This window comes from Uloborus diversus, chromosome 7, assembly GCF_026930045.1.
Source record: "Uloborus diversus isolate 005 chromosome 7, Udiv.v.3.1, whole genome shotgun sequence".
In the NCBI taxonomy this organism is placed as follows: Eukaryota; Metazoa; Arthropoda; class Arachnida; order Araneae; family Uloboridae; genus Uloborus; species Uloborus diversus.
Window position 1 is genome coordinate 171,914,110 of NC_072737.1, and position 19,196 is coordinate 171,933,305.

Sequence of the window (19,196 nt, forward strand, 5' to 3'; positions counted from 1 at the left end):
ATTTTGTTTACATTTCAGAAGAGAAATAGAGCATCATAAATTGAAATACTCTTTTTGCCCTGCCTTTAAGTGAATAAAATATTTTAATCATCCTAAGACATCTTAAAACCAATACATGTTTGCTCAAAATAAGCTAACCAGAAAAAAGAAATTTAGAGTGAAAAAAAAAAAAAAAAGTAAATTATTTGCTTGTGCACAGCAACTAGTCATTTTTCTTTTACTACTCTGTTAAAGTGTGCAGATTGATGTGAAAATAGACATAATTTCATTAGCACAACCCAAGAATTTATTTTTAACAGGGTGGCTACCCATCTGGAAAACCTGGAAATGTCAGGGAAAATTCAGGAAAATTTACTTTTGTATGCAGAAAACCTGGAATTTATTTAAATTATGACTAGTTTCAAAAGATTTGTTTCCTTTTTTGCAGTTTAGTAAAATAAATTTGGTCAGAAATTCATGCAACTTGAAAGTACTAAAATAATATATTTCTTTCCTTAAACCAGTTCTTCAACCTCACCTTTTGCTTACTGGTAATTCTCGCCCACCATACAATCTCCTCTGAGGCTGAGATCCTAACAAAGTTGAATGGTTCATACCCTTCCTCCCTCAGACAATAACTGTTTCTTTCCTCAAACCAGTTCTCCAACTCACCTTTTTTTTTCTCTAATTTTGCATATTCCAGTTTCCCTTGGAGGTTGAGAAATTTACACCCCCTATTAATGGTAATTACGTTGCTTCTGCAACTATCAATGAAAAACTGTTTAGTTTTCCCAAACCAGTTATAGATAAGCTCTTCAAAGGGTAAACTAGCTTATAAATTACTGTTCAATTTAAGTATTGCTTAAGTGTTTGTGTAGTTCTTTATCTCTGTTGAGATGTGTTTGTTAATTTATATTTAAATGCTTTGAAACAATTCCTCTTGAAACAGAGCCAAACAAACTAAAAATGTCATCAAAGAAAAGTTTTTTCACCGAAATTTTGTTCTATTTGATGGGTAGAGGACTCGACTGTTGCACAAAGGATTTCCCGGAATCCAAAGTTTTGGATTCCGGGCTGTTAAACCAATGGCCCCTTTCCTGTGTGAAGAGATGTATTTGATGCTTTACAATTTAATGAAGCAATATCTTAAAAGTTCTGAAAAGCATATTTTCTTATTGAAATGAAATTTCTTGTTTCCTAACCAGAATATGATGTTCTTATCAAGTAATGAATTTATGGTGGAAGATCTTCCTGCATTTATTGTGTATATGTACATGCATATAAACCTATATAATTTTATACTTAAGTCTCAATATCATAGTTCAACATGCTTCCTTTCCTTGTGTTTTCTTTGTATTGTGTATTTGTATAAAAGTTAGGTAAAAAAAGCATCAAATTATAATCTGAGATTCATGGGTCTCTTATTTTTACAGCTTTTCTTTTCCCAAATGGTACTGATGTAAATCTACTTAGAATTTGTGATGAAGGGAAGAAAAAGAACTTTTGTAAAGACTGTGTAAGTTTTTTTTTTCATTATCTCTTTTTCGAAAACTTAATTAAACAAAAGCGAGGATTTTGTCACTTTAAATTAGATTTAAGTATTCTTTCTATGCTCTGAGAAAGGATAAAATATGCCAAGCTACCAGACCTGAATTTTTTATGATCTTGATGTTAGGAGAATTAGGAAAGCTAATAAGTAGGTCTTCTTCATTCCTTTTACTGTTAGAATACAGCTTTTTTCTTGTATGTCTATAACACAGTTTGTCAAAGCATGCTGTGGCTTAACAGTGTTCTATTTCAAATGATATTGTAAATTTCTATCATGAATATGGTTATATCTATTCTAACTAACATGAAGATTGGCAAGTTTTTGCCATAGGTAGAAAAAAACGCCTGCAGAAATTGGTTTTTGCCAAAGTAGCAAAAATCAAGTTTTCACTAACAGCTCCTGGAAGCAGTTTTTACATTTTTTTCTTCAGCAAGTTAATGAAGGAACATAAAAAATACAGTACAGTAGGCCCTCGTTTTACGAGGGGGTTGCGTTCCACCGAAATGCCCCGTAAATCAAAACCGCCTAAATTAAGACTTAATATTAGTGTTAAAATAGGGGTCAGGTTCCATTGATAAAAAATACTCGATTTTAGCGATAGATAAGTAAATATATATACAAGTTTACTGTGTGCTTATTCCAATACACTTGCACAATGTGCAAACAGAACATATCAAATAACTTAGAGTTTATAAAAAAGAGTGGCAAATGTTATTCTTTTGGCAGTCATTAATTATTTTCCTCTTTAGTTCTTTGTGGCCCCTTAACGCTTCCATGATCACTCGTGTCATTTCGATGACGGGATCTTCATTCACTAACAAATCAGAAAGATCAATTACCGTTATCAAGGAATAGCTCAAAATGCCTTCATAAGTGTCCTTGAAGAAAATTAGTCCTTGGATAAGTGTCCTTGAAAGTCCTTGGTAAGCTTTCAGTGTGAAAGCTTTTGGTTGTGTGTCTTCGGTGTCAATATCCGCATTGGTTTCATTCTCCTTTGTCACTTCTAAAAGCTCTACTTCTAGTGACCTCTGAACTGTGAGTTGAATAACTTTACTTCTGGAAAGAGCTCCTCAACCAATCGCAAAAAAATGTCTCCAGTGCCCAAGCTCACTTGTTAGCAATCCAAAATGCAGTTTATTACTTGATATCTGCAATCTCAGGAATTTGGATTTTGAGAGGGGAAAATTTTTATTTGTTTGCAATGCTGTATCCGCATATAATCAAAACTCATCCAGGTAAAATAAAATAAAGGTGTCAAATCTTAAGCCGTGTATAGTCAAATCCACGTAAAATTAACCCATGTAAAACGAGGGTCTACTGTATACAATACAAATGGGTACCGAGGGTATACAATACAAATTTGACAATCAGCTACTGGGCGTGGGCTCGGTTGGCTGGTCCTAGTCAGTTTATTAGTCCTCAATGAAGATCAATGGCTGTCCTGAAACTATCCACCTCGTTGCTCACTACAGCCATTTCCGGTAAACTGATCCAAGTGCCCACAGCCCTATTAAAGTAGTAATTTTTCCTCACTTCCAGGCTAACCTGAGATTTGAAAACTTAAAACAATGACCCTTTTCTTGCTTTCCATGCAAAAATTTAACCCATTAACATCTTTCATTTTGATTAATTTAAACAACTGAATCATGTCTCCTCTGACTCTCCTTTGCTCTAGGCTATATATATTAAGCCTTTCAAGTCTGGTATCATAACCTACATCACTATCCTAACCTAACAAAGTTTAATGAAGTTTATTTGAAAATAGATTTTGCCATTCATTCAAATTTTTTTTTTTTTTTTGCATTTTTGCTGTATTTTTTTCTTTTGTCCTGGCAATAATACCTTTTTGCAAAATTACCTTGATTTCGATTTCAGTTTTTTGCCTATTATTCTTTTGAAAAATACTTCATTTAGCTAGATTGTTCTTAGCAGATTTGATCTTTTAAAAATTCAAATCAATCGTTAAATGATTCTTTGAGTTCATCAGTCCTTTTTAAGTATATCGTGGAAATTCAGTTCAGCTATTAGGTTATCTGAAGAGTCTTTGATACATTTTAAAACTTCACTGAAATGCAAAAAACTATTGTACGAAATATGCAGTTTGCTGCATAATACTTTACAGATTCACGAATTTATGACATTGTAAAAAAAAAAAGGAATAAAAAAGACATAGAAAAAGTAATTATAAGCAATGACTGTATTATCATGGTTAGAAAAACCAGGCACCATGTGAGGTGCTTAAAAATTTTATTAAACTGAAAGCAATACCTTTCATTACTCGAGTTTAATGTGTGCACCATATATTGCTCAAACCTCATCTAAATGGTACTCAAGCTAATCCCATGCCCACTAATGGTACAAAATTGAACTCTGGAAATGAAAGGTATTGCTTTCAGTTTGATAAAATGAAGAAGCACCTCTCATGAAATTTATTTCTCTAACTGTGAGGATACAATGATCACATATAATTTTTCTTTTCCCCCCTTTTTTGTAATAATCTAAAAAATATTTGAACCTGTGAAGTATTATAGCCCAAACCGCATTCATACGGCAGTTTGTTGTTTTTCTATGAATTTTTAAGATTTATCAATGACTTTTCAGACAACCCGTAGGTTTAAAATATTATCTTAGTAAATTGACAAATTAATAACAAACTAGTGGCCTGTGACGCTCACATAGTGATGACATCAGCACTCATGTGACAATGTTGATGTATGTCATTAAGGTCAGGTGACATCAAATCTAGCCTACCTACTGTGAGTCATATAGTGATGACATCATCCACAGAACAGCCAATCTGGAGACTATTTATTCTATCGACATAGATACATAAATGTTTTTTACAATGCAGATTAATTGGGTTGAAAGTGTATGCTTCTGTAGATTGCCGTTTTCAACATTTGCTGTACAATTATTCTCTATTATTTTTCATTGATATTTAAAGTAAACCATGAATAATGCAAGTTGTGTCTGATGAGGTGAAATATACCCCATTGTATTCCTTACAGACACTAATAGTTTCAGTCACCATTTCTCTTTAAAGTGTTTTTTCTTTCATGTACAAAATGTTTAGTTTTTATTGATTAGTTCTAAACCATTTGTACCATTATCTGCCACTTTTTACTTTCATACATTTTAAAGTTGTAATGTATTTTTTTTTTTGAAGGTTGAGACATCTGAAGTATTATTTCTTGTTGCTCTATCTGCTAGTTTTTTGGTGGTTCTAAGTTTGGTAAGTATGTGTGTGTGCACTATGTACACACCCATTTGATGTAAATATGCAAATATTCTGATTAATTTAACATCTTGTAGACTTAAACTTCATTTGAAATGTGTAGTCTTTGGGTTATTCTCTTTGAAATTTGCTTCGTGCTTTAACTTTTGCACCGCACTGTATCTAAAAAACATTCAAAATGATGTAGTGTCTCTTTTACCTGAAAATATTAAACTACACTTTGTTAATAAAATTTAAAAAGCCAAAGATTTACATAATCCTAGATTGCACTCCTGATGACAGTAAGATTGAGCTAATGACATTTATTTTTGTTATAAAATCTGAACTGATAAATTGAACCCAAATGAGTTTACTTTTGAAATTAACGTAAGCTTTTTGTTGGAAAAATTCAAAATTTGCTGGATATGATGAATAAGCTTATGATAACTGATCCAATATGAGAGACCAAAAATCAGGGGTACTATCTCGAATCAGGACGTTAAATTTGCTGGCAATCAAGACTCCATGTAACCACTCTATAAATCAAGTAATTAAAAATATGGCAAATGGCACCCTTAGAGGCTTGTAGCATTTTTTAAAAACTTTTTTTATATGACTCAAAACATTTATATATTCTTTCCTTTATCAACTTTTCATTGAGCTATATTATTGAAATGTGTAAAAGGGCATACTTTAAGACTGAAGTGGTACTCTATGGGTAGGCCGAATACAGGCTATAAACCCTTAAAGTATCAATTAGGGGAAGTTTATGATTCTTTTCTTAGCATTAATAATTGTTCCAAAATTGAAAACTATTAAAGATGAGGCTTCTGGAATGTTAAACCTTGAAATTTTTAAGCTGTATTATTCTATGGTTCAAAATTTTGAATTTCATGAATCCAGTAAGTTATTACTGACCAAGAACTGCAATCCACCTCTTCCAAAATTTCTTTTTGAGGATCTTCAGTCAGATGTGTCTTTTAATAAAATGCCCTGTGATGCTACAGAATTATCCAATTAGATTGACATCCTCAATAATTTGAAGTGAACTCAGCCGCATCACAAAGTTTAGAGAAAAAGTATTCATTTCGTATATGAGTCTAAATGAAAATGTAATATAGAGATTTTTTTTACAATGGATCTAGCGAGAAATGCCATAGAATGCAGATTTGACTTAATAAGTTCATAAGTCAATTATTCTTAATTGTTATGCAATGAATATGATTTAAAAGATGCTCCAAATGATCTATCTATTAATCAAAGATGGCAAAGATTTGGAAATAATGTTGACCAATGGAGACTCATGGGATATAAATGCACATAATTTAACAGATGAAATGATGACCCTTTTGTTCTTATGAAGTAAAAAGCAAAGACAATTGATGTACCATTATTAATTCAACTCTAGATATCGTCATACCAAACCTTGTTATTAATTTCAGAATTTCAATCTTTGCCATTAAGTGTGGCAAGTGGAAAAGAGGAGATCTTCAAAATTGTAGTAAATAAATTTCATACTCTCCACTTCTTTTCAGTATAAGAACAAATCATTTTGAAAAATTCAGAGAGTTTGCAGAACTAAAAGTAAAAAATAAACCCTTTAGATAGTTTGTTTATTAATGGGTTCAAAGTCTTCCTAATATTCTTCACAAAAGGAATTATCTTTGCCCCGTTTTTTCTTCTTCTTTTGACTTAGAATTGATAGAAGTTGAAATTTTATTACACTTTACCACAAGAAGGAAATATTGTTATATTGTGATTTGATTTCTCAATTTTTGTACTGGACAAGATATATTTTAAAACATGTTATGGATTATTTTAAAACATTTTCAGGGTAGCTTGATGTTTTTAAAATAATGATTTTATTTTAGTCATCAATTAGTGTTTCTCCACACCTCTTTCATTACCAGCAATGTATCGCATTTCCAGTATTTATTTGCTCTCACAAATCTTCTGCAAATCTTTTTGAATCAATCAATACTTTTTCAAATCAATACTTTTTGAACACAAACGTGCTTTTAAGAAGTTTTCAAATCACTTCTGATGATACTTATTTGGTTCAACTCCCATTTTTAACATTTTTTGAACTCGGACACATGTTCCTACTTTTCGAAAACATTTCACATTACTTATGGATCACCAGTAGTTTTTGCTGTTAATTTTACATAAATCTTGCTGGACAACTTTCAACTGCGGCCAGGAAATGAAGTCTTTAACCAGGGAATCCAATCCTTTTTGACAGCACTTGTCAGATCAACTGACCACAATTCATTGCAACAAAATTTTTAGTAAAATCATATTGAAGAGATTTTATGGTCTATTATTAAAGAAAGAGATGTTCATACAATTGTACCTAAATGTGTTCTCTATCCGCTCTCAAATGTGCCCAGTCTGTTCTCAAATGTAATCTTAAGTTTAAATTTTACATTTCCTGAGTGGAACACATTTCGAAACACTTTCTTTTTGAGGGAACACTTTGGAACGCATTTTTTTTGCACATTCAAACTAGAACAGTTTTCTGAATTTAAGTGTTCCAAACCTGTTCCCAATGTGTACTAGGAAAATGCAGGATATGATTATTGCTTATCATATAGTTTCTGCTATTTATTTTTATATTTATGTGTGTTTTATTGTACTAAAGATGTAAAGTAAATTTTTTTTGTTTCTTTTTTTTAATGTACCAAGCTGATTATACTTCGAGATAATTGCTACCAGACACGTTTTGCGGTACTTGGTTTGAACTTGTCTCTTTTTTTCTATAGTTAAATTTATAGCTTTTATAAATGCATAATATTTTTAACTGCTAGAGCCCTACCCCATCTTTAGTGTAAGGAAATGATTATATGCTAAAATAAATAATATAAGAATGAAGAGTAAGAGAAACACTAATAGAACATTATGGTTTATCGAAATAAACAGTCAACAGTAATAATTTACAATGTTGCTTAATTTAAGGAAGGAAATAGTTTCTTGATTATTACTAGTATTAATGTCTAGTTACTGTGAACATTTATATTATTGTATGTTTCAGTAATGTAACATTTTTTGATATGTCATAGTAAGCTATGCCCAATTTCTTCAAAAGTATTAGTTAAAAAGAATAATCATTCAATTTCTTTCTTCAATCGTATGTGAATTTACTTATTTTTTTAAATTCCAGGTTAAATAGTCGTAACTTCTGTATTAATAAAAATTCCTTTCAATTTAATTTAATACTCTTAAGAGCAAGAATCGGAGAAACAGTCACACCTAGCATTATGAGGTGATTCATGCCATCTTAGATTTTTTTCAAAAAAAAAAAAAAAAAACCCTACTGTCATTCATCTTATTAAAAGACCAAATCCAGAATTTTTCGTTTTGAAGTTGGGTTGTTCAGTTTCTACAGGCCCCTAAAGATTCGGTATTTAAAATTAAACTGATTTTTGAGACATAGATATTGCTATGTGCCACAATGCTTTCTGAAAACAGTTTACCTCCTTTTTTTTTGTTGTGTGTATGAAACATTGAAACATGTAACTTAATAAAATAAACAATAAATTTGCGGCGATTAGTTGCCTAAGGTCAATAAAAGTCACGTAAAAATGGCGGTTTCCTGTTTTTTTTTTTTTTTTTTTTTAAAGCATTTTTGAGGTCTAAAAACAGCTTGCACCTTTCAGTTGTCATGGCAAAGTAGTGTCATTTGAAAGGCAAGTATAAACACTTTTAAAAAATCTGTAACTTTTTGTGGCAAGTTCAATGTCTTTCAATTACATTAGACTGAAGTGTGGAAAAATGGCAGATTTTATCAATATTCAAACTAGCGTGACTTCTGGCGCAAACAACGTATTGAAATAATCGTTTTGCTATTATTATAATCTATTATGTCTTACCATAACAGTAAAATCCATTGAGGTGAAATGCTTTAAAAAATTTTGAAATTTTTTAAAACTTAGCCTGTTTTTGTAGTCTGGACTTCTTGCTTTTTAATGCTACTTTCCCTACTTACTGTTATGTTAATCATAAAGCTTGCATTATAAAGTGGTATTTTAATGCTCTGTAACTGACAATTTTGATATTTATTTTGTTTTACACGTGGCATTAACAACATTTAGGCGAGACTGGAGACAGTTGATATGATCCCCTTTTATGTTGGAGCTTATAACTTTTGTTTGACTCAATGGAGCATCTAATGTTATATACTTTGAAGAGATTTTTATCCATCAAAATGCTACGCCATTTTTAAAATTTATTGCAAAAAAAAAACAGTTGGTTCTCTGTTTAACGATTTTCAAGGGACCACAAAAAATCATCTTTAAGTAGAAAGCGTCCTTAAATAGAAAGCTTTTAACACTATAGGGGATCATCTGAAACTGTCAAAAGCCGTTGTTAAACAGAGAAAGTCGTTAAAAGAGCGTCGTGAAACAGAGAGCCAACTGTGTTTGTAAAAAAAGCCGAAACTTTGTAAAAGAATCAAGTCTTCTTTGTACAAGAAGACTTGAGCCTGGAGGCAAAAGTTTTAAATGCTCTTTTGTGTTTTAAATGCAAGTCAAGCATTTATTATTGCAACATGGTTATTATTTACTCATAAAGAAACAAAATTTATGGTGTCAAATTGAAAACTAGAATAAAATGAAAATATACTATAAATTAACAAAAAAACGTATTTAACAAACAAAATCAACTCTGTAATAGGATCTAATAATTTAACTTTGTCATAAATCTTGATTACATATAGGGAAAACTAAGAAATAAATAATAAAACGATAGTTGAACTTTAACGTATATACTATTAGTGACAAGCAAAATTAGTGTTTTAGCGTCGTAAACTATAAAAATATTTCAAAATTGACCCTAACATTTAGCTGAAATTATTGGTTTGAATGAAAATGAAAAAGAATATTAATTTTGGAATTTCAAGAATTTTTTTGGAAAATTAAAGTGTTTAAATATGCTTAGTAGTAGATGTAACCAACTAGGTTAAGGCATTTTTACATCTTAATTTTTGCTGTATACTCAGTATAATAAAATGAAAGAAAGGGGGGTTCAACCAAACCAAGCACTGCGACCACAAGTCTATTGTACTAGTCCCCAAACAGAAGTCTTAAAACAGACCAGCAGCTGAAGTAAAATTCAGCAAACACCCAATAGGAATATCATGAATCTCCCATGGTTCAGGCAAATGATAACCAAGGTGTTCAGACCTATAGGCAGAAAACACTTCACAATCATACAGGGTGTGAGTAATAGTTTTCTCATTAAAGAGGTAACCTCCTCAAATTGGATCATTACTGATACCCATTATAGCACAGTGCTGCTTTAAGGTGTAAATATCAGTAAGAAGACCAAAAGCCTTCCGAATACTATTTTTGCTAAGAAGCCAGTATTTTTGACATATGATCCCCAAAGAGAATCAGGTCTCCTTCTTAGGATGACAGGCTGAATATGTTCAATGTCATTGCGAGATAACCTCTCCAACAGGATGGTTTCTCTCACAACAGCCATCTTAAACATACTCACTGCTTGAGCATAGATAGGACTGTGACTGACTTGTCCATACTCGTTAAGAAACAGCAGTTTGTGCAGGGGAAGGAGTTGAAGCCTCTGACTTGCTGTATACTTAATCAAGATGATGAAAAAGTATTGGTTTCTCACTCTCTCTCTCACTCTCTTTAGCGCTGCTAGTTATTTTACCTCCTTGCAAACTCCTTATAAACTTCTGCTTTTTAAGAAAAGAAAATAAGGGCCCTTAAAACTCCTGGATTTTGTTATTATCTACTCCTATTAACTCTTTATTTTTTAAATTCTTCATGACCTTAAAGATTTTCTGCTATCGCCAATCCAATACGACTGATTACTTTTTACTGAATTTTACCGGAATTCCGCTGTTTTTTCCATCTAGTAATATCAGAAATCCGATTTTTTCGTTGCACTATTTTTTCCACACATCCAAAATTTTTTCCCCAATTTTCTGACAATTACGTCAATAATTATTAATATAACATCTTGTAGACTTGTTAAAGTACCATTCTCAAGTTTTTTTGCTTTAAAAAGGGGTATTTCTCCAGGGCTTTTTTCGATCCGTGAGTAAAGAAGGAGGCAACTTGGAACGAGTTCTGAAACATGAGTGTTTGTTTATTTTGTATCACATTGTACAAATGGAGTCGGAAAAAGCAAAGAAAAGTTATTTTCAAATAGACAAGGAGTCATATACTGGTGACTTTATTAAATTCAGCTGAAGTTTCTGATTTTGAAAATATCTTTCAAATATAAATGCATCTTTTTATCTTGTAAAATATAAATAGTAGTATACCTTACAAATAGTTTTTTTTTTTTTTTTTTAATTTGAAGCATCAGCATTAAACTGATATGTGGTTTCACTATTTAATGCATTATTGATTGGACTTAAACCTCTAAAAAATCTTTACTCCCAACTTGACTTTTGAGAGATTGAAAAAGTAAATATCTTTTCAAGGAAGAGAAACTGTTTTAGGTCTTATGCACTTCTAAAAGATTACTATTGGCAAAATTATATGAATATTCATTTTCTTATTTAGTTAGATTTTGTTTATTTTCCATAAACTAAAATACAATTTAGTGTTAAAATTGCAGTAATTAGCTTTATTTAAATATTGTAATTCTATAATAAATTTCACCATATTCTTATATTAGTATTACACATGCATAATCTAATGTTATATTGCATCTGTTAATTTGCCTTGGTTGTATTAAATGCTTCTTGAAAAGTTTTTCTGATGCCAGTCTAATGCAACTGAAAGAACATTGAACTTGGCGCAAAAATTTATAAATTTTTTAAGACTGCTTGTACTTGCCTTTCAGAAGATACTACTCTTGCCATGGCAATTGAGAGGTGCAAGTTGTTTTTAAGCCTCAAAAATACTAAAAAACTTCAAAAATGTCACTTTTTGGTGACCTTCATTGACCTTGGGGCAACTACAGTAGGCTCTCTGTTTAACGACGCTCGATTTAACGACTTTCTCTATTTAACGACGACTTTTCACGGTCCCAGATGGTCCACTGTAGTGTTAAAAGCATTCTATTTAAGGACATTTTCTACTTAAGGATGTTTTCTACTTAAGGACGATTTTTTGTGGTCCCCTGAAAGTCGTTAAACAGAGAGCCAACTGTAGTTGCCACAAGTGCTTTATTATATAAAGTTAGACCCTTCTATATTTCATACACAAGAAAAAATTGAAAATAAACTGTTTTCAGAAAGAATTGTTTCACATAGCAATTTCTATGTATTAAAATTCCACTTAATTTTTAATACCACACACAAGTCTTTAAACGCCTGTAGAAACTGAACTACTCAATTTTGGAACAAAAATTCTGGATTTGGTCTTTTAACAAGATGAATAACAGTCGGTAATTTTTTGAAAAAAAATCTAATATGGCATTAATCACAGGCGTGACACTCTCTCAGATTATTGCTCTTAAAGACTACTCATATGCCAGCATTTAAATTCTAACCAATCTTGGAGAACTTGCTCTGCCGTAGCACTAGTTTTATTATGTTTGTTTGTTGTGGTGTCCCACAGTTGTGGAAAAGAGTGGTGTCATTAGCACTAATTTCAAATGAATTAATTCTGTCTTCGGTGAATTAAAATGTGTTTATTTGGAGACATTAATTTACTTCAAATACTTGTGCTTTCATTTTAACAGTTAATTCCTTTTCTTGGCATTTATTATTTTTACTTGAATTCTTTTTTAAGCAGTTTTTTGTTCTTTATTTTCATTTATACAGTGCTTCATTTCATTTTGCTCTACAATTAACATGAACCTTTTGTTGGGTGAATAAAGTAATGTGTATAAAAAATTACATGTGAGGCAGTGAGAAGCAAAGTGATGTAAGTGGACATTTTCAAGTTTTGAGTAAACCACATTTAACATCCTAGGTAGGCTTTCATTGAATTTTTTTCTAAATCATGCTGTATAGCAGCAACTACTAATGCTGCTAGTACCATCTCTTGCCCCAAGGTACACTAAGCATGTGTACTGGTTATCTAAAATTTTTAATTCTGCCTCTTACATCCCTTTGCTTCTCACTGCCTCCTATGTGGATTATTCAGCATTAAAAAAAGATGTGTAATATTTATTACACTTTTCTTTTCAGTAATAGCTGAAATATTCTGTTTTATATTTTTCAAAAGTTTCATAAAAATTAATTCATAACTAGAAAAGTTATATTGATAAATTTAGGAAAAACATGCAAATATTATGCAGAAACTGCATATCATATAGAATTTATTAGCTGTCTTCAAGGTATTATATTTTTTTTTCCTCCTACAACTTCCTTGTTTGTAAATCAAGTAATTTTTAAAAAATTTTTTCCCAGATACACTATTTGATGTGCTTATCTGCAAATTATGCAAGAATAATGGATAATGAAAAATTCCAAGAGCTTCAAGATTTACAGTATTTACACGATACCGAATTGGGAACGCTGAACAAAAATAGATTTTAAGCTTTTAATTATGTGTTACTTTGCGAATTGTTAAATTTTCAGACTTTCAAAGAATATGAAAATGATGATTGATTGGTTGATGTATTTGGGTTAAAGTATTAAAATCTAGTTTGACATTTCTCATATTATGCTGTGAAATGTGTAAAGAATTATATTTGTTTTATCCTTTTTTTTTACCTAGAAGCCTCGGATGCATTTAATTTATCATACATCAACATTATTTAAAAGGGAATTTATTTAAGCTGGTGAAAAAAATACTAAGGAAATGCATCTATGTACAGATTTGCTCAAGTCTTGACAGAGCTAAAGTTTCACTAACAATAAGCTGAATTTATCTGTTTAACAGAATACAAATTAGCTTTTAAAAGTGTTTTTCTTATTTTCAATTTTTTCTTCATTATATTAACTGAAACATAGATCTTGTCATAAAGTACTTTTTTGCATGGACAAAACTCACAAATACTTAAATGTGATTGTATTGTAACTATGTGTAGATCCAAGTATTTATATCTTTAAAAAAAAAATAGCATGTAGTTTAAAGATCATGTCTTATTTATTGCTCAGCTGTTTCATCATTGACATATTTATAGTAAATGTGTAGCACATATTATGAAAATATGTTGCACAAGTAGCTGTTGACTTGACATTCCATTAACTTTTGTTTTACACTCATGCATTTTATTGTCTATGTTTAGCACAAGTGTTAAAAGCAACTATTTGTTTGTGAAATTTATTTAAAGAAGAAATAGTTTTACCTACAATCATTAAAATATTTCATGTTATAAATTATGAAACAGTTTGATGTACTATGTTGATTTTCAAATGAATTATAAATTATTATATAAAAAGTGGTGTGTCTAAATTGAGACGCAAGCATTTTCTGAGATGATTTTTGTTGCTAAAGGGGAAAAAAATCCACTTTTTTATATTATGGTCATCCAATTGCTGCCAGTAAATGTTTTCTTGTACCTATGACCTCCCTTTCTTCTAATGATTTTAAATCAATCGAAGCAATTTCCCTTGTATGCAATATCAAAGAAATTTGCTTTCAAATTATATTGTGTAAAGACATCTCACAAATTTATTCATTATTCTTGGCTACATCCTCCTAAAATTTGTTTTATTTCTTTACCTTTAAAGCAAATGCTTTATAGAAACGGGATATGACGTATTATGAGGTAAACACCCCAATAGTGGTCAGTGCTTCGCAGGAGGTAAAACCTCCTGCATGTTTGATGGCCTTTTGAACCCATTGGGAGACCTGGAATCCTATTTTTTCACACATAAGCCTTGAAGTGGCCATTACTTAAGTACTGGCCACTACGGGTGTTTTACCTTATATTGATTTATTTATTTATTCAGAAACTACACAGCTTCACCCACATAGAGGACTGCGTACTAAACGCGTTGTCTCTCGACACACACAAAGATTTACAACACAAAAGAAGGAAATAACACGGCAGGAATCGAACCCACGACCTCTGCATTAGAAGACAAAGCTTCTATAAAAATTATTCACAAAGTTTTTCTCTCTAATTCTACTTGTTTCATAAGAAAACGTGAAATATTCAAGTTTCTTTCAACATGCTAGCAATGCTTTCCCTTGAGTGGGGTGATGCATGATGATGCTCCATTTTGATTTTACTCTTTTGGTTTAGACATGTGGAGCTCCTTAAGAGATCCCATCATACAGCAACACTCCATGGCCATATCATTTCATTTTTCATATAATATATTTCTTTCAGTAGTTGCATATTACCTATTTCATTAATTGAAAATTTTAACCAAAAAAATCAGCACAAAAATTTAGCTTTTGCTTATTATTTGCATAATGCATTAAGTATTTTTATTAAACTATTTCCATTTTTGTATTTCTGTAAGTTATTCCATTCAAGCCTCAGTTTGTGTTCTTGTCAACAATGCAAGAAGTTTTTCTTAGAAGCACCCCATCACAATTTCTTGTCCTCAAAGCTTATCAGGAGTACAAGCAAAGTTCATTGAAATATCTTAATGACATTTGAAAATAAATTTTTAACTCTTCAAATAGTACTATTTACAATAATGAAGACCTCTCAGTGTTCTTTTATCATTGAAAAGCTGAGTCTACATTTTCTTGATTTATATATTTTTTAAAATACATAGTAGTACAAATAAAATGTTAAGGTTTGCACAGCAAATTGAAGCATAACCTTAAAGTTGCAAATCACAATAAATAGTGGGATTTTATGCACTGTAGAGGTTGTTTGTTGCTTTGTAACATTGAGACACATGTTTTCAATTCTAATTGTTATTGGTTTTTGCTGCCCCCTTGTGTAGTTGTCAGAGGAGTCTGACTGCAATGAAGAGGTCCCGGATTCGAATCCTGGCTCTCGTGCATGGATGTACTTTCTCTCTTCTGTCCTTGTCCTTTCTTTGTGTGAATGTGTTATTGTGTTGTGAATGGTTGCCTACCCTATAAATGGGTCCTTATGGTGTGTGTATACACCAAATTATAGTACAACTGGAAAAGTGAAGCAGCGCATCCCTAATTGGCAGCTTAGCTACAAAAGACAAAAAAAAAATTTTTTTTTGCTTATACAAGGTGTCTAGACTACAGCTATTAGTAAATTTAGAAAAAACGTTATTAAGTTTGTAATGTATAAACTAATTTTTGTTGAAAGATGTCGCCTCAAAACATGGGAGTGACTTTTAAAACTTATTGCTCCTTCTTTTCGCTTGTGTGTCACTTTCCTTGAAAAGTTACCTGCGGGATTAAAAGATGGCAGCTGTGAGATTTTACTGTGTTACGACACTAAAAGAGGAGCCTACCACCCTGGCTTCTAAAATCGTTAGGACTAATTTTATAAAGCTGTAGTTTTGCATTTTGTCTGTGTGTGGAAAGAGTTGTTTCCGTTGTTTTTCATTCATTTACTTGGATTTGTTACTGTTAGCTTGTTCAGTACAATGAGTTTTTGATCAAAGTTGCATTTGATGCCACTTTTATTTTGTTTAATTATCAAATCCAATCTTGTAAAAATTTATTTAAAATATGACTCTCTCTTGACTAGTGAAAACTCTTGTTAAGTTTTGTGCCATAAAAACTGCATAAAGGAAAATCCTGATGACTGTATAGCGTATTAAAACGTGGAACCTAACTTGCAGTTCAATTTTTGCATTTCAATAATAGTTTAAATCATATTTCAAAAATTCACTTCATCTTAATGTCATTATTTCTTTGTATAAAGTTTGTTAACTGCTTATGCAGTTTAAAAAAGCTGCAATATCCTTGTGATTTCAATGCAAAATTTTTTTTAACTTATTGTAATTGGGATTTTTTTTTCTTTTAAAACCTTATCTTGTACAAGAGCACCACAAGCTGTTAATTAATTGAACGGCTACGGGAAAAGAGCGATCAAAGTCCATTTTTCTAAAAATCTCTGGTTAATCTATGGGAACACTTAGATTATTACAGACAGTATTCAAGAGAAATATTATTCAGGCAAGAATCATCATAGTGAGTGAGTTTTAACAAGCAAGAATGAGGCTAACTTGGAAACGATTTGAGATTTCAAGCTTACAAACGTAATGAGGGAAATTTGAGCATGGTGGACTATGCTCATTCTTCCCCGTGGCCCTTCAATTATCTATCTTTTAAGATTCTTTGCTGTCCCTCTAAACATTTTTGAAAGTCACACATTTCTAGTGCATAGGTTTTCTTTCCAACAATCTATATTCAGAAGGACTCTGTTTATACGAATGAGAAAAAAGTTTATCAAAATAGAAAGATTTCTGACAAGAAATTTTTGACCTGAAAATTTAATACAAAGATAATCAAATGCATGCTGACTGTTTTCTCGCATTTATGCATTCTTCCTTTTCATTGCTCTGTCATACTTTCATGTGGCTAGTAGAATAATGATATTTAACTGCATCATCTAGCATCGAAAAAAAAAAAAGGCTATAACAGCATGTTTTGTATTTTCTATGTATTACAGATTGTTAGTGTAAAACCATTGAATCATTCCAAGTATTGTGATCCTAATTTTCTGCTTTAACCATATCAGTAGGAGGTCCAGTCATAAAAAATAAATTCTTTAAATAACAATCATATTTATAATGTTTAGCAATGAAATAATATCTTTTATAATTTTTAAGAAACTTTCTAGTATTTGTTTGTTTAGTTAGTTTTACCTAACATAATTCATGAACAAATCATTAGTAAATTTCCTCTTCTACATTCTATACTTCGTTAAATCATCACTGGAAAATGGGATTTTTTTTCTTGCTATTTTTGTATATGTGCAATTACTTTTTATAGCATATAGTCCAATCTATTTTTATACTGCAATTTTGCATATCTACTTTTATGTATAATAAAGACATTTGAAATTAGAAAAGTGTCGTTTTTTTAATTAAAAAATAATCAAGCACCATTTTTTTAAAAAAAATATGTGCTAGTATTGTACTTTATTTGCTTGAACATATCTTTTTTGACAGCAAATAATTTAATTTTTACTTGTGACTGTTATGAGCTTGTCAAATTTAGTTCAACTTAAAGCTCTAAGAGACATTTCCAATTACAACTTCAGAAAACTTCTTCAGAACTTCAAAATATATTAAATTATCAACATTAACTATGATCCGAACAACAACAAATTCTAATCAATATTACTCATTTAATGCTCGGTGGCAATTCAGTACTTTCGATATTTTTTTTTCCTTCTTCACTTTGCTTTGCAGATTTTGTTAAGGTAAACCTGTTTTCTCAAACAAAAATGTCTGAATGCTGGCAATAGATCAAATTAAAATAAGGTATGCAATAAATGACAAATCATTTGAAAACTAGTTTTATGAATAATACAAATCCATTTAGAGCAAATGTGGTGCAAGCGACTGTCCATAAATTAATTATTTCAGAAAGGGCATGTGTCGCATTTTTTTTTAAAAATTCAGTTAGCTTTGATTTTACCATATTTGCATGTAGAGCATTTGACTAGCATAGAAGGGAAGTGAATCGTTGTACAACAAGGGCCTTTCTTTAAGGGCCAAATTTTCGTTTCATGCTGAAAGGACAAAAGTCCCGGACTTATGTCATTTCTGTTTAATGTGCAAAACAGATGGTATAGGGTTGTTCAAGCAAAAGTGGTCCAATCATAGGGTAGTTGCTATTCGAAGTATCAATATTGAAACTTCAAAACAATGGCAACCCAATGACTGGACCACTTTTGCTTGGGCAACCCTATACCGTTGGTTTTGTAATGTTTTTTACCTACCTTATGTGGAAACTCGATGAGAGTAAATTACAGTAGACCCTCGTTTTACGCAGGGGTTACGTTCCACCGAAATGAAGGGTAAATCGAAACCGCGTAAATTGAGACCTAATAGTAGTGTAAAAATAGGGTTTAGGTTAAATAGATGAAAAATACTTCATTCTAGTGATGACTAATTGTATAGTATAACAAGTTTAATGTATACTTATATCGATTTTTATGCACAACATGCATGAAGAAAACAAACTAATTTCATGTTCTGTTTAAAAGAAATTCTGGCTATGATAGTCTTTTAAGAATTTTTCTCTGTAATTCTTTGCAGAGCATTAACGCATCCATGATCACTTGCATCATTTCCATTATAGAATCTTCCTTCACTCACAAATCGGAAAGATCATTTCTATTGTCTAGGAATATCTTAAAATGTTCAATACGAACGGTTTTGGCTGTGTGTCACCGATGTTGGTATTCTAGTTGGTTTTTGCCCTTCTTTGTCACTCCTAAAAGCTCTTGTTCCAGTGAGTTCTGAACTGTGTGAGTTAGATAACTTTACTTCTGGAAAGGAGATCTGGAACCAATTGCATAAAATGTCTCCAGGGGCCCAAGCTCGGTTATTAGCACGCCAAAATGCAGTTTATTACGTGTAATCTGCAATCTTTTGGGGTTTGGATTTTGAAAGAGAAGAAAATGTTATCTGTTTGGATTTCCGCATCCACTTAAAATAAAATAAAGTGTCAAATTTTA

General features: G+C 31.2%; 1 protein-coding gene across 1 annotated transcript in view; it reads left to right on the plus strand.

Moving 5' to 3' along the window:
- Positions 1-17,555, plus strand: part of LOC129225783 (neuronal membrane glycoprotein M6-a-like) — a 35,336-nt gene extending 17,781 nt beyond the window's left edge. The window contains exons 5-7 of the mRNA XM_054860291.1: positions 1,413-1,495; positions 4,695-4,760; positions 13,075-17,555. Coding sequence (XP_054716266.1) covers positions 1,413-1,495; positions 4,695-4,760; positions 13,075-13,203 — 278 coding nt within the window. The 3' untranslated portion in view covers positions 13,204-17,555. The remainder of the gene's footprint in view (positions 1-1,412; positions 1,496-4,694; positions 4,761-13,074) is intronic.
- Positions 17,556-19,196: the final 1,641 nt, after the last annotated feature.